Source organism: Pantherophis guttatus, chromosome 12 (assembly GCF_059756535.1).
Source record: "Pantherophis guttatus breed Tessera chromosome 12, ASM5975653v1, whole genome shotgun sequence".
In the NCBI taxonomy this organism is placed as follows: domain Eukaryota; kingdom Metazoa; phylum Chordata; class Lepidosauria; order Squamata; family Colubridae; genus Pantherophis; species Pantherophis guttatus.
In genome coordinates this window covers 26,318,604-26,330,704 of record NC_142074.1, presented here as the reverse complement: position 1 = coordinate 26,330,704, position 12,101 = coordinate 26,318,604, and the positions used below count along the sequence as shown (strand labels likewise).

Sequence of the window (12,101 nt, the reverse complement as noted above, 5' to 3'; positions counted from 1 at the left end):
AAAAACAGCCATGGAAAGCGCAGAAAGGGCTTTCATGTGGCTCAAAAGAACCCCAGTCACCCCGCAAGATGGAAAGTGCCAGCCACTGCCCTGCTCCCGGCCAGCAGCAGGTTGCCCAGCCTCGACCCTCAGCCTGTGATGCTATCCCAGGTTCTAGAGCAGGCACTGGACTCCCCTCCAGAGAGGTCTGCTCAGTGACCCTATGCACGGACCCTGCCCAGAGAGACGTGCCCTGTCCATGTTAGCAGTGCTCCCCCTGGGCAAGCACTTTCCTGCTGCCCACCTCAGCACCCTCTGCCACCAGCTATTTACAAGGCTCCACATTGTGCGAGTCGCCAGACTTTCCATGACTTGCAAAAGTCCCTGCAGTCTTGTAAACATTAACTTGCACACTCGGGTGCTCTTTCCAAGGGCCTCCGCCAACCCTTGCAAGGCAGCCCAGAGCACGTCAGAAGCACTGGCGGGGTGGGGGGGGCGCAAAGCTGCCCTGTGTTCACTGGGCTGAAGGGCTAGAGCAGTTTCTTGAAAGCCAGGGCAACAAACCCTGGGCATTCCCTGCTGGGTTGACTTCCGGAGCTGCTGCAAGGACAGGCGGGGGTCTCTGCCTGTGTAAGGGGCATTCCAGCCACAGTGCCCGCTGCTCAGAGGCCACTCTGTCTGTAAATCTTAATCCCAGGCCTCTGCTTTGCCCAAGCCAGCCTGGGTCTCTAAGCACCCCTCCTTGGGGACTCCCAGATGCCCTCTCTGAAGAGCCCTGGCTATTTGGGGGGTTGTGCCAGGTATGGGAGGGCTGAAGGGTGGTGCAAGTCTGGGGGCTCATCCCCACCCCTCCCCTACCCCAGCCAAGGAGAATCAAGAGCTCCATGTCTCTCTCCAAGGAGTGGCACTCCTGGAGATGCCCAGGCCAAACTCAAGCCCGTGCCCTGCCTTCCTCTTGGGCATCAAGGTGGGCAGTGGCGTTTCCCTGATTAAGTGGGCAGGGCAGGCACGGGTGACCGTCAGCAGGAAACTTATCGCTTTGGTCCCTGGTACAGCTCAGCCTTTGTCCACAAAGAACGGGGGGGGGGGAGTTTAGCAGCCACCCAAGCCCGGGCCATGCCTAGGATTGTGTGGCCTGGGGGTGAGCCTGAGAGGGGTGGAGTACTGTGACTCAAGTGGATTCCCAAGAAGGCAACGCCCAGGAGAGCGGGCGCTGGAGGCTGGCAAGAGGCAATGAGCAGGAGAGGCAGAGACAAAACCTGTCCCAACCCAGCATGCCAGAAGGGCCGGATTTTCTCTCTCCAGCCAAATCAAGCCCAGAACCCCTGGATTCCCCTGCTTTGCCCCCTCCCTGCACAAATGTATCCCACTTTTGTTAGTGCAAGAAGGGCAGGCAGTTCACGGAGCCCGTCGACCAGCCCTTTTAAACCTTGGCAAGTTTTAAGATGTGTGACTGTCAATTCCCAGAATCCCCCAGCCACCCACTGCGGTAGACACGGCTCTCTCCATCAAGCCTCGCCTAGGAATTCCTGCCGTTTTCAGAAATTTCTTTAGGCTCAGCCCAAAACTGTAAAGGAACCTAATTCTTCCTTCAAGCAACAAGGATCCTTGCTGGCTCTTGGCTCTTCTTCAGAGGAACCCTGGACGCAGACGTCACTGTCTGAGCCAATCACTGAGGTTCTCCTCTTCCGGGAAGATCCTGATGGTGGAGGAGTCAGTGGGTTTCTCTCTATCCGCTCTTCCACTGACTTTGCACATTCGGCCTGGATGTTGTAAACCACCCGGAGTACCCTTTGTTGAAGCTGGCAGTTTATAAACACAATCAATCACTTTTTCCCACTTAAAAGGACCAATGGCTCTAGCCCACCTTGGACGTTTCACTTTGGGGTCCTCTCACCCCCAGCCAGCAGGCCTTCAGAAGACAAAGTTTTTCCCAAGCAGGGATTGTTCTTTTAAAAGATCCGTTTCCCAAGTTTAAGGATCTGCTCTGGATGTCAGTGGTGCAACTAATCTGGTTTCCAGAACTCTCAGCTACTTCTTCTTCACCCACTCCAACTAAGCTGAAATAGGTCTAGGGTCTATTTGGAAACACCATCATTGCAATGTTTGCCAGCATTGTAAAAACTCTTGTTTTATTTCTGCATGCGTTCCTACTCTTGAGCCATTTACCAAATCCAGAATGGACTGGACCTCTTATCCCATGGCACCTAAATTCACTGGGTTACTTGGGTGAGAGAAGGGATCGGTCAGGAGATCGAGAATCGATTGTCTTTGAGGTTATTACAGATGGCACAGAAGTTGCCTTCTTCAGCAAAAAAACATTTCTTTGACATACTTACAAACATTTGGTTTTCTATCATTTTATTGCAGTACAATTCTCTTATTCCATAAATCGAAGCCTTGGTGTTCCCTGAGCACTGAGATTTTTATCAGCCCTTTGCAAACTTTTACCAGAAGATCAATGATTCTGAATTGTTCCAATGTTTGGAGTTTCTGCTGGCAGGTCAAATAAACTTTCTAGAGTTAAAAATTAACGTGTTTCTTACAGTTTGTTCTTCAAAAAAAATCTTCCTCCGAAAAGAGATCTTCATTTGCTGTGGACACCCAAACCTATTTCCTTCCCTTGAGCTGCTTTATTACTGGCTGAGGCTCTGGCCAGCCTCCCACCACCAGCAGGTTAAAGACGCGCTCCTTGTATGCTTTTAAACAACGCTTGTTTTTACTTTCCCAGTTTATGCTCATCTGTCTGGGTCTCTGCATGGCCCACTTAGCACAGGGAGCTGAAGCCTGGTTGAGGGAAACGCCCCCCCCCCAGTTTCATCCATGCAAGGCTCAAATAATGTTAGGGGTCAATGTGCCATAGAAAACGGCCTTTCAAAATTCCGGGCTCCCGTTCTTTAAGGTTAGCCCTTTTTTTATAGAGCTTCTTCATCAGAGGGAAATCTGCTCCCGACACAGCTGGGCCCCGGCCTCTTCCAAAGGCTTTCGTCCTCTGCCTGGACTGGCCAGCTGACTTGAACCCTAGGAGAGGGGGGAGTGGCAGGCTCTCCATGGATGGGGGCAGCTGCCAGTGGGGTGCAGCATCCTTCGCTCCCCTTGGCAGACCCAGCCCAAGTGCCGTCCTTGGAGCAGGAGCAGGAGCTGACTGGTGGGGGGGTCGAGTCTTCGTGGCAGCTTTGCTCATGTTGGCCCTGAGGCTGGACGGGGCAGTCCCCAGCCCCCTCACAGAGGAAGTCTGGAAGGAGGGAGGCTGCATGAGGGATCTGTGCCCAGGAAAGGAGGGTTCCTAGGAAAGCCCCCCCCCCAGGGAGGTTGGATCCCTCTGCCATTTGTGCCTTGCCTGCCCTTCCTTCTCCCCTCACTCGATGCTCCTCCGAGCATCGGCAGGGCCCTGAAGGCAGGCCATTCAACTCACCCAGCGAAGTGCTGCTCCCAAAGGAGATCAAGAGGCTGGACACCTCGAGCGCCCCCGGCTCAATCCGGCAGCCTAAGGCTGGTTCCAGGGCACGGCCTGAAAGGGGGCCACTCTCCCTTAGGCCACCCCCCACAGGGGGTCTCCAGGTGAGCGCCTGTTTCCTGGCGCACCACCTGCTTTTCCAGGATGAAAATGCCAGGATCAGCAGGGCTCCAGAAAGAGGGTTTAAAATAATCTGGGAAGAGCACCAAGAAGAAAAAAAAAGACCCTCAGAGACCGAAACACTGACTGGTTCCCCATCCTGCTGTGTGGCTTGGCTCACTGGCTTGAGCAACCTATTTCCCAACATCTTGGTAGAACCAGTATAATCCTGCCACTTTTTAGAGGAACAAAGAAGAAGGTGGGGCTTGGGAAGACCGAGAGCGAAAGATTGAGACTGCAAAAGGCCCAAGAGACCCTCAGCCGTTCCTTCCGGGGCTCAGCTGTCTTGACTGCAGTGCACAATCCAAAGGAGGCAGCCCAGGCTCAAAAAGGCCCTCTAAGGCAGGGGTCTCCAACCTTGGCAACTTTTAAGACTTGTGCTTTGCTGGCTGAGGAATTCTGGGAGTTGAAGTCCACCAGTCTTAAAGTTGCTAAGGTTGGAGACCCCTGCTCTAAGGAGAGGGACTTCTCTGGAACAGCAGGGAGCAGTTCTGGACAGGGCTGGGTGTTTGCAGAATGATGGGCTTTGGAGATCCTGCAGTCCTGGCACACGCTCATACGGGACACACCCCTAACCCACCATAACTGCCCAGCAGGTGAGGGCTGCCCCATGCAGCAGCTGTCCGGTGCCCCATCTCCCCAAAGGCTCCAATTCCAACAGCAGCAGCAGCAGCAGCTCATGCAGGACATTTGCCAGCCAGCTGCAAAATAAGAGCATTTTTTCAATCAAATCCCGCTAAATTTAGGGCCTGGCCATACAGGTGGGGGTCCTGGTGTGCTCTTGCAAACCCAAGGCTCCCTGAGCTGCTGGGGGCTGGTTGGTTGGTTATTTATTTTGAACCTGCTAGTCAAGAAAGCTGCTAGCCCAGGATCCCTTCCAGGGGCACAAGGGCAGCTTCTGGCAACCTCAGCGGCCCCACCGAGAGACCCTTTGCAGGTCCTGCAGGACGGCTGTGTGTTGCCCAGCTCTTCTGGAAGAACAGGGGGGCCCTGGAGGCCCCAACCTTTGGAGACAATCCAGGAGGGCCTTGGCAAGCTGAAGCCGCCCCGAGATATGTGTGTGTGTGTGTGTGTGTGTGCTGCGATTGGGACTCCTGTCTTTGTGTGGTGTGGTCTGGTTATCTGCCGTGTCGGGGCAGGGTGCAGATTGCACCAAGAGGGCGCTTCATAAATGGAATAAAGATAATACCAAGCAGCAAAGGCCACCATGACGCTCGTGAACCTGCTGCGCAGCTCCTGCTGCTGGTGCCATTCTCCGGCCGTCTGCATCCCCCGGCCCCTCCGCAGGAGAGCTGGCACTGTGGGAAGAAAAGCCGCCCAGGCTCAGCACCCTTCTGGGCCGCATGGAGGCACTGCCACTGCCCAGGGGCCCTCTGGGAGAGAGGAGCGCTCTGCCCAAGTGGGACCCAGGGAGCGCCTGGTGCACAGCCGTCCGCCTGGCCCTCCACTCTGCAAGCGGCCAAGGCGGGCCAGCTGCAACTCAGGCCTGGCGTTACCGCCTCTTGGTGTCTTTCTCTGGTGGAAAACTCCAGAGCGTCTCTCTTCCCACTGCTCTGAAAGGACCGAGGAGCAGGTCTTTAGACAAAGGCGGGGCTGTTCCTTTCCCAGCCTGAAACAGGCTCTCATTCAGGGGTGAAATGCTCCCGGTTCGGTCAGGTTCACAAGAACCGGTAGTAAAAAAGGCTACTGGTTCACCGAACTGGTAGTAAAAATGAAAAAAAAAAAGTTCCGATGATCAGGTGAGTGACGAGCGATCTTCGGAACTTTTTAAAAAACTTTTTAAGCATTTTTTTACTACCAGTTCTACTGGTACCGGTAGTTAAAAATGCTTTAAAAAGTTAAAAAAAAAAAAACATTCCAAAGATCGTGCGTCACTCAGCTGATCGTCGGGACTTTTTTTTTTTTTTTACTTTTAAGGCATTTTTAAATGCTTTAAAAAAATTTTTTTAAAGTAAATAAAAGTAAGTAAAGTAAAAATGCTTTAAAAAAGTAAAAAAAAAGGCTCCGAAGATCACAGCTGTGCCACGCGATCATCAGAGCCTTTTTTTTTACCTTTTAAAAGCATTTTTTTACAACCTATTCAGCCAAATAGGTTGTAAAAAATGCTTTTAAAAGTAAAAAAAAGGCTCTGAAAATCACGAGCCACAGCTGATCACCCCCCCCCGTGCGCTGATCTACTTACCCCATGCCTCCTTTTGGCCTGCACTGTGCACACACGCGCACCTCGCATTTGGTGTGTGGTGTGCACTGCACATGCATTTGGCACGCAGCGCACATGCACAGCCAGAAAACCAGTAGTAAACCGGTTCAGATTTCACCACTGCTCTCATCCCAAAATGGTGTTTGGAACAAGCACTTGTCCTCTTAGCTAATCGGAGGAGCTGCCTGACTAGAAGTCTGATAATGGAGGATACGACTGGTGGGGGGTGTCAGAGAGCAGAGTCCTAGTTGTTTTTATCATGCTTTGTCAAATAAAACATCATAGGTTAGGTTGACATTGCCTATTGGTAAACAAACAATGGATGAATAGATAAATAATAAATGCAACGTGGTTTACCTGCCTGGAGTGCTTTGTAAAAGAGCACAGGGCTTCCCAAAAAAACTAAGGTGAGCGGCACAAAGCTAGACGCGTAACACACAGTTTCCAGGATCCATGCCAATCCGTGGTGTGAGCTGCAGCTGGGATAAGAGTGTTAATTAAAAACCAAACAACCCAAGGCCAACTTTTGTTTGCTCAGGCTCCTTGTCCTTTCAGGCCCCTGAATATTGGCCCAGGAAATGGCAGGAGGGGCGTCAAGAGAGGTGATGGGAAGGAGGTCCCTGCAAGCTTTTAAGGAGCAGCAGAAGCCAGAGATGAGCCAAGGCACTCCAGATGTCGGCCGTTGGCTGGCAGTCCAGAAGTGCCAGTCGGGGTACAGCTGCAGTGCCAGCAAACGGCATTCAGCTACCAAGCGTCCAAGAGAGCAGATCCCAGGGAGCAGGTCCTTCTGCATCCCGCTTTCAGAACGACGGGACCCTCTGGTCTTGGGCAGCATCAGCACATTGCCCCCTTGCTGACTGGACCCTCCTGCCCAGCCCATTTGGGTTGAAACTTCCTGGTCACTTTCCTCTCCCAGGTGCCATTTCCGAAAAGGCTCATTCAGGGGGTGGAAGGAGGGAGCTTACTCCATGTCCTGTGGCTTCATCAGGAGCAAAAGTCCAAGGAGGCCCTGGATGGCTGGCAGCCCCCAGCAGAGGAGACAGTACGGAGTCAAGGACCTGGTCAGGAAGAGGAAGACAGAGTCGCCCTGCTGCTCACTGGGAGGCCCTCATCAGCTTCCGCCTCGGGTGGAGGGGTGGCAGTAAACGGGTTCAGAGGGGGGCTCCCTGCAAATGGGGAAGTGCAGACACAGACACAACCGAATCATGGTGCAAGGGAGCCTGAGTGGCACCAGACCTCTCCTCAGGGCCCAGCACACCTGAGCCCTTCCAGGTGACCGTGGAGGGGGGAGGCTGCTGTCAGCCCCAAGACCAGTGGTGAAATCCAATTTTTTTACTACCGGTTATGTGAGCATTGCTTGGTGGCCGTGGCTTGATGGGCATGGCAGGGGAAGGATACTGCAAAATCCCCATTCCCTCCCCACTCCTGGGGCCAGCCAGAGGTGGGGTTTGCCAGTTCTCCGAACTGCTCAAAATTTCCGCTACTGGTTCTCCAGAACCTGTCAGAACCTGCTGGATTTCACCCCTGACATGGACCCCCATCAGAACATCTCCTCCCCCCCTCTAAATCTGCTGCAGAGCTCCAATGGGGACCCCTTCGTACCTGTGTCTGGTGGGCTTCTGGAGCAGCAAGGCGGCTTCCAGAGAGTAGCAGAAGAGAGCCCAGAAGTGGGAGGAAAACCCAAACTGTACCCAAATCTGGAGGGAGAGAAGTGAATGTTAGGGGTGGGGGAGGGGGGCTAGCAGAGGGGGCAGGGGCAAGCTCTGCTCCTTTGGGGCATGCAGCAAACAAGGGAACCAAATTGCCCTCAGTTCTTCTTGGATTAGGACCCTGCCAGTTTCCAGAAGGCCATGAGGAGGCTGAGCTTCTGGCCTTTAAATGGCGGGGGGAGGGGGGGTTGTCCATGTTGTAGGGAGGCCCCTCTGGAGCAGAACGTCCCAAGAAAGAGAGCAGAAAGGAGGGTGTGGAATCAGGTTGCTTTGGCTCTTCTGTTGAATGACTTGATTTCAGCATCCCAACAGGCCTTTCAGGTGCTGGACGGGTGTGTGTGTGTGTGTGTGTCGAGGGGGGACTCAGGCACCCTTAATGAAGTCTGAAGCACCAGCCAGGCTGCTCCTCTCAGCACCACGTACCACAAACAGGCGACAGAGGGGAGGCACCGACCCCAAAGGAGCAGCCAGCCAAAGCAGAGAGCGGGCCAGGATCCCTGCAGGAGGAGGGAAGAGACAGTTGGGATCCTGGCCAGGCTGGAATTGTTGTGGGGAGGGGGGAATTGGGGAGTAGGGGGTTATTCTTCTCACCCCCCTGCAGAAGCCATGTTTGGCCTCTGTACCCAGGTTATTTAAAAAAATAAATAAGCAAAGCTAGGACAGAAATGTAAAACTGATTTCATTTAGATGTAATTACAATTAAATAAACATGGTTACAATAATTATGCCATCCTAATGCAATAATTTTCTCTCTCAGTTTCAGCTGAAGAGCAATTTGGGAAGGTGGGAGGGAGGGTCGTCGTGGCTCGTTTTCAGCGGCCCTTGGGGGATGCGGAGTGTCTCTGGGCACAGTGCCCCCTACAAGCCCCCAGAATTCGGGGGCAGCAGAGGCGGGACGGCGGCCGGAGTCCTGCCCTGGCCCTGCCTTTGCTCCTGCCCTTCCCGGCGGGGCAGCCCTTCTCTCACCCGCCGTGCCCAGGAAGCTGCCCAGGAGCGCGGTTGCCCGGAGCGCCCTGCCCGCAGACCAGTCGCGCCCGGCGGAGACCCGGCAAGAGCCGCTGCAGCGGTGGCGCGGGCGCCTGCGGAGCGCGGCCAGCAGCGCCGCGGCCAGCAGTCCCAGCGCGGCGCTGCCGAGGGCCAGCCCGGGCCAGGGCGGCAGCTGCCGGGAGAGGCTGAGAGCCGGAGAGCCGCAGCACAAGCCCAGCGCTCGCGGGGAGGCCATGGGGAAGGGCCCGCGGAGCCGCCTGGGGCTGGCTGGGCTGCTGAGCCGACGCGGGCGGAGACACTCTGCACATGGTCGGGCGGCCTCTTTTAAAGGGACCTCCGCCCGCGGAAGCCCTGCCTGGCTGAGAGCCATGGGACTTGTAGTCCCGTGGGAGCACAAGGTGGGGGGGGGGAGGCGGCTTAAGGCAATGAGCCCCGCTGGGTGGGCATGGCTTGGCAAGATCGGCTGGGGAGCTGGAGGCGCGCTCTCTGCTCCGGGCTTCGCCTGCTCCCACAGTAGCTAATTATCGCTGGGATAATTAAATTTAATGCAGTAATTTGTTATCTAAATGTCTCTAATCGATGCAATTAAAAAGGCAAAGAAATGGGTTTCGGTGTGACTTAAGGCTCGAGGGGCCCCGCGCTCGAACTCGGAGGCTCCGGGGAAGCGGCTCCGGAGGGCCGCCCGCCTGGGCCCTTTTCGATGCAGAGGGCTCCTCGGCCGGCACAGGGGACTTCCTGCAGGTGACCTTGTGCCAAGGAGAAGGAGGCCAGGTTGGGTGGTGAGGTGGCTGTGGCTGGTGCCTGATGCTCCTGGCTGCGTCGGAGGGCAGGCGGGGGTGGGGTGGGTGGGGGGCGTCAGTCCTGGTTCAGCTTCTAGACTAGGCAGGCAGAGGAGCCCCCTTCCCCCCCCCGCTTAATTTGGAGATCAGCATCTCCAGCTCCCCAACCCTCACGATGAAAGCCAGAAGGGGAGGGGGGACTCTGCTCTCCCCCCCTCCAAGTGCTTGGAAAAGGGAAATCTTTCCATCCCAGCACCTGAATCTTAACTCTCTGCCCGCCCAGGAGCTGCTAAGGGTGGGAGGGAAGTCTTCCTTCAGACTTGCCTTCAAAGTGGGTGGGATGAGCCTGCGTTGGTTCATTTTCTTGACCCTCTCTCTCCCTCTCCCTCTCTCTCTCTCCCCCTCCCCCTCCCTTTCTCTTTCCCTCCCTCTCCCCCCTCTCTTTTTCTCTTTCTCTTTCTTTCTCCACAGAGTTGCTGGGGACGGGGTGCTGCCAGAACAGAAGGTGGAAGCTCAGCCTGATGGGCACAGAAGAGGCATTTCTGAGATCCAGACACCCTGAGCATCGCCCTCCATGCAAAACTGGCCACTTGCTGACTTGGGGCATTGTTGACCCTCCTGTGGGCAGAATTGTCTGTCTTCATCCTGCCTTGATCCAGGGCAAAAGCAGCCAGCGCACTTCGGTCACTGTCGGGGGACCCAGCTCCCCTTATCCAAAGCGAAAGGGGCAAAATCAGGGGTGAAATCCAACAGGTTCTGGAGAACTGGTAGCGGAAATTTTGAGCAGTTTGGAGAACCGGCAAATACCACCTCTGGCTGGCCCCAGAGTGGGGTAGGAATGGAGATTTTGCAATATCCTTCCCCCAGGAGTGGGGAGGGAATGGGGATTTTGCAGTATACTTCCCCTGCCATGCCCACCAAGCCACGCCCACCAAGGCACACCATGCCCAAGGCACGCCCAAAGAACCAGTAGTAAAAAAAAATGGATTTCACCACTGGGCAAAATGCGAATTCCTCTTTGGCAAGGGCAGCTGAGGCCGGCCATAATGCAGCCCTTGAGTGGGGGCCGCTCGGCTGGGAGTCACTTCCCAGCTCCACGTCTCCATTCCTCCACAACCTTCTGCAGCAACAGCAAAAGTCTGTTCCAGGTGCTGAGTGAGAGGAAAGAGCCCCCCACCCCACCCTGTCTTGGCAAGCAAGGTGACCCTGAGATTCTGCCGAGAGAGCCGGGCTGAAGCGCAGATTAATCTGCAGGGTGAAAACCTGTGCCTGGTTGTGTGTGTGTTTGTTGTGCCCATGTTTTGTGCTGATGAATTGCAAATGAAGCCTGCTCCCCCCTCCCACTTTTCATGTGCTCTCTCATTCATGCCGGCCACAACTCTGAGGCTGGCCTGAAACGGTTTGAGTGATTGGAGGAAACCCAGGCCGTTCCCCTCCATCCAACTGAGACAATGAAAGTTTGTTAACCGATTTTGGGAATGTGATCCTGCATACAGAGTCCCTGCATGTGCATACACACACACACACACACACACACAGTCATTGCAGAAGGACACTTGGGGAGGAGGGTGATCAAACCAGCAAACACTGTGGTTGCCATGGAGAAGAATCCCGGATGGCTGCCTGCTCTCCGTCCATGTTGGGGTTGATTGCTTATGCCTTCTGCTCGAAGCAGCTTCCCCCACCCCCACCCCAATTTGTCAGCAGACTGCCAGGGCAGGAAGGCTCCTTGGGCAGGCAGGAGCTGTGGCTCAGGGTGGGAGATGCTTCACTGTAGTATTGGGGGAGGGAGTCACGGGGGGAGCCTTGCTGCTCACCCTGAGCTGGGAACTGGTAGCCAGCCCATCAGCTACTGCTAGTTTCCAGCCTCCTTCACTATCCGTACTTGGAGCATCTGTCCAGCTGCAGGAAGAAACGCCAGGAGCGCAGCGATAATTTTACCCGCTGAACAGAATGGCCAGGACAGCGGGGGGAGGGGGGGCTTGGTGGGCAGGGGCATGGCTGGGCTGAGGAAGACTCCAGACAGCAGCCCATTTTAGCCTGGCCCTCTGTGTTCCCCTGGGGCGGGGGGTGGGGGTGTTAAGGGAAATTCCAAGAAGGGGACATGGAAGGCAGAGGCAGCCTGGCAGACCTGCCAGAGAGGAGGCGGCTGGATCAAAAATCCTTCTCAACCAGGGGCTGCTTGGGGAGGGGTTCTGAGGGACGGAAGCAGTGCAGATCAGGGGGGCAGCGGAAATGAGCCTGGCAGAGGCCCCACAGGTGTTCCCTCAAGCAGCGAAGGGAGTTTGGCCTCCTGTGGACTGAGGGGGCTCTCCTCCTGGGACACAACAGGGGCCTCTTGCTAAACCTGTGGCGTTCAGGGACCGGTCAGCAATGACCACTGCAAACCCTTTTCGGGGTCGGAAATGGAAGGGGCACATTTGGCATTTGCAAGCTTTCCTTCGGGAGTCCAGTGAGGAACCCCTTCCTGACTGGTGAGGCAGGATCGGCCGGGGTGGGAGAGCTTGGCACACGCAAGGAGAGATATAGAAGATTCTGGAATGGGACCTGCCTCTCTCCACCACCACCCCCTTTTGAAGCTGGGTCAAATCCACCCTCCCATCCCGAGGCAGAAGTGGGGTCTCAGCTAGCCCCGCCCACACAGGTTCCCCCCACCACCACCTCCCCAGCCCACGACAGGTGCCTTGGTCCAGGTGCCTGCTGCAAAAGGCTTCAGCTTATGGCTCCCAGTTGCCATGGAAACACCACCAGAACTGGCATTGAGCAATGAAGAGAAAGGAAGGGGCACAGAAGGAGATCACAGGGAGGGGGTGATGGGAGCCCCCCCCTCC

The 12,101-nt window shown here is 55.5% G+C and overlaps 1 protein-coding gene across 1 annotated transcript; it reads right to left on the bottom strand.

The window, feature by feature from the left end:
• Positions 1 to 2,816: 2,816 nt before the first annotated feature.
• On the bottom strand, positions 2,817 to 8,861 carry LOC148112243 (G protein-coupled receptor 143-like). The gene is made up of 9 exons (XM_087877650.1): positions 8,471 to 8,861; positions 7,928 to 8,001; positions 7,398 to 7,492; positions 6,761 to 6,853; positions 6,153 to 6,274; positions 4,785 to 4,893; positions 4,176 to 4,296; positions 3,395 to 3,629; positions 2,817 to 3,214 (listed from the first exon to the last, which is right to left on the bottom strand). The coding sequence occupies exons 1-9, from the start codon at positions 8,859 to 8,861 to the stop codon at positions 2,895 to 2,897; spliced, it is 1,560 nt and encodes a 519-aa protein (XP_087733776.1). The 3' UTR covers positions 2,817 to 2,894.
• Positions 8,862 to 12,101: the final 3,240 nt, after the last annotated feature.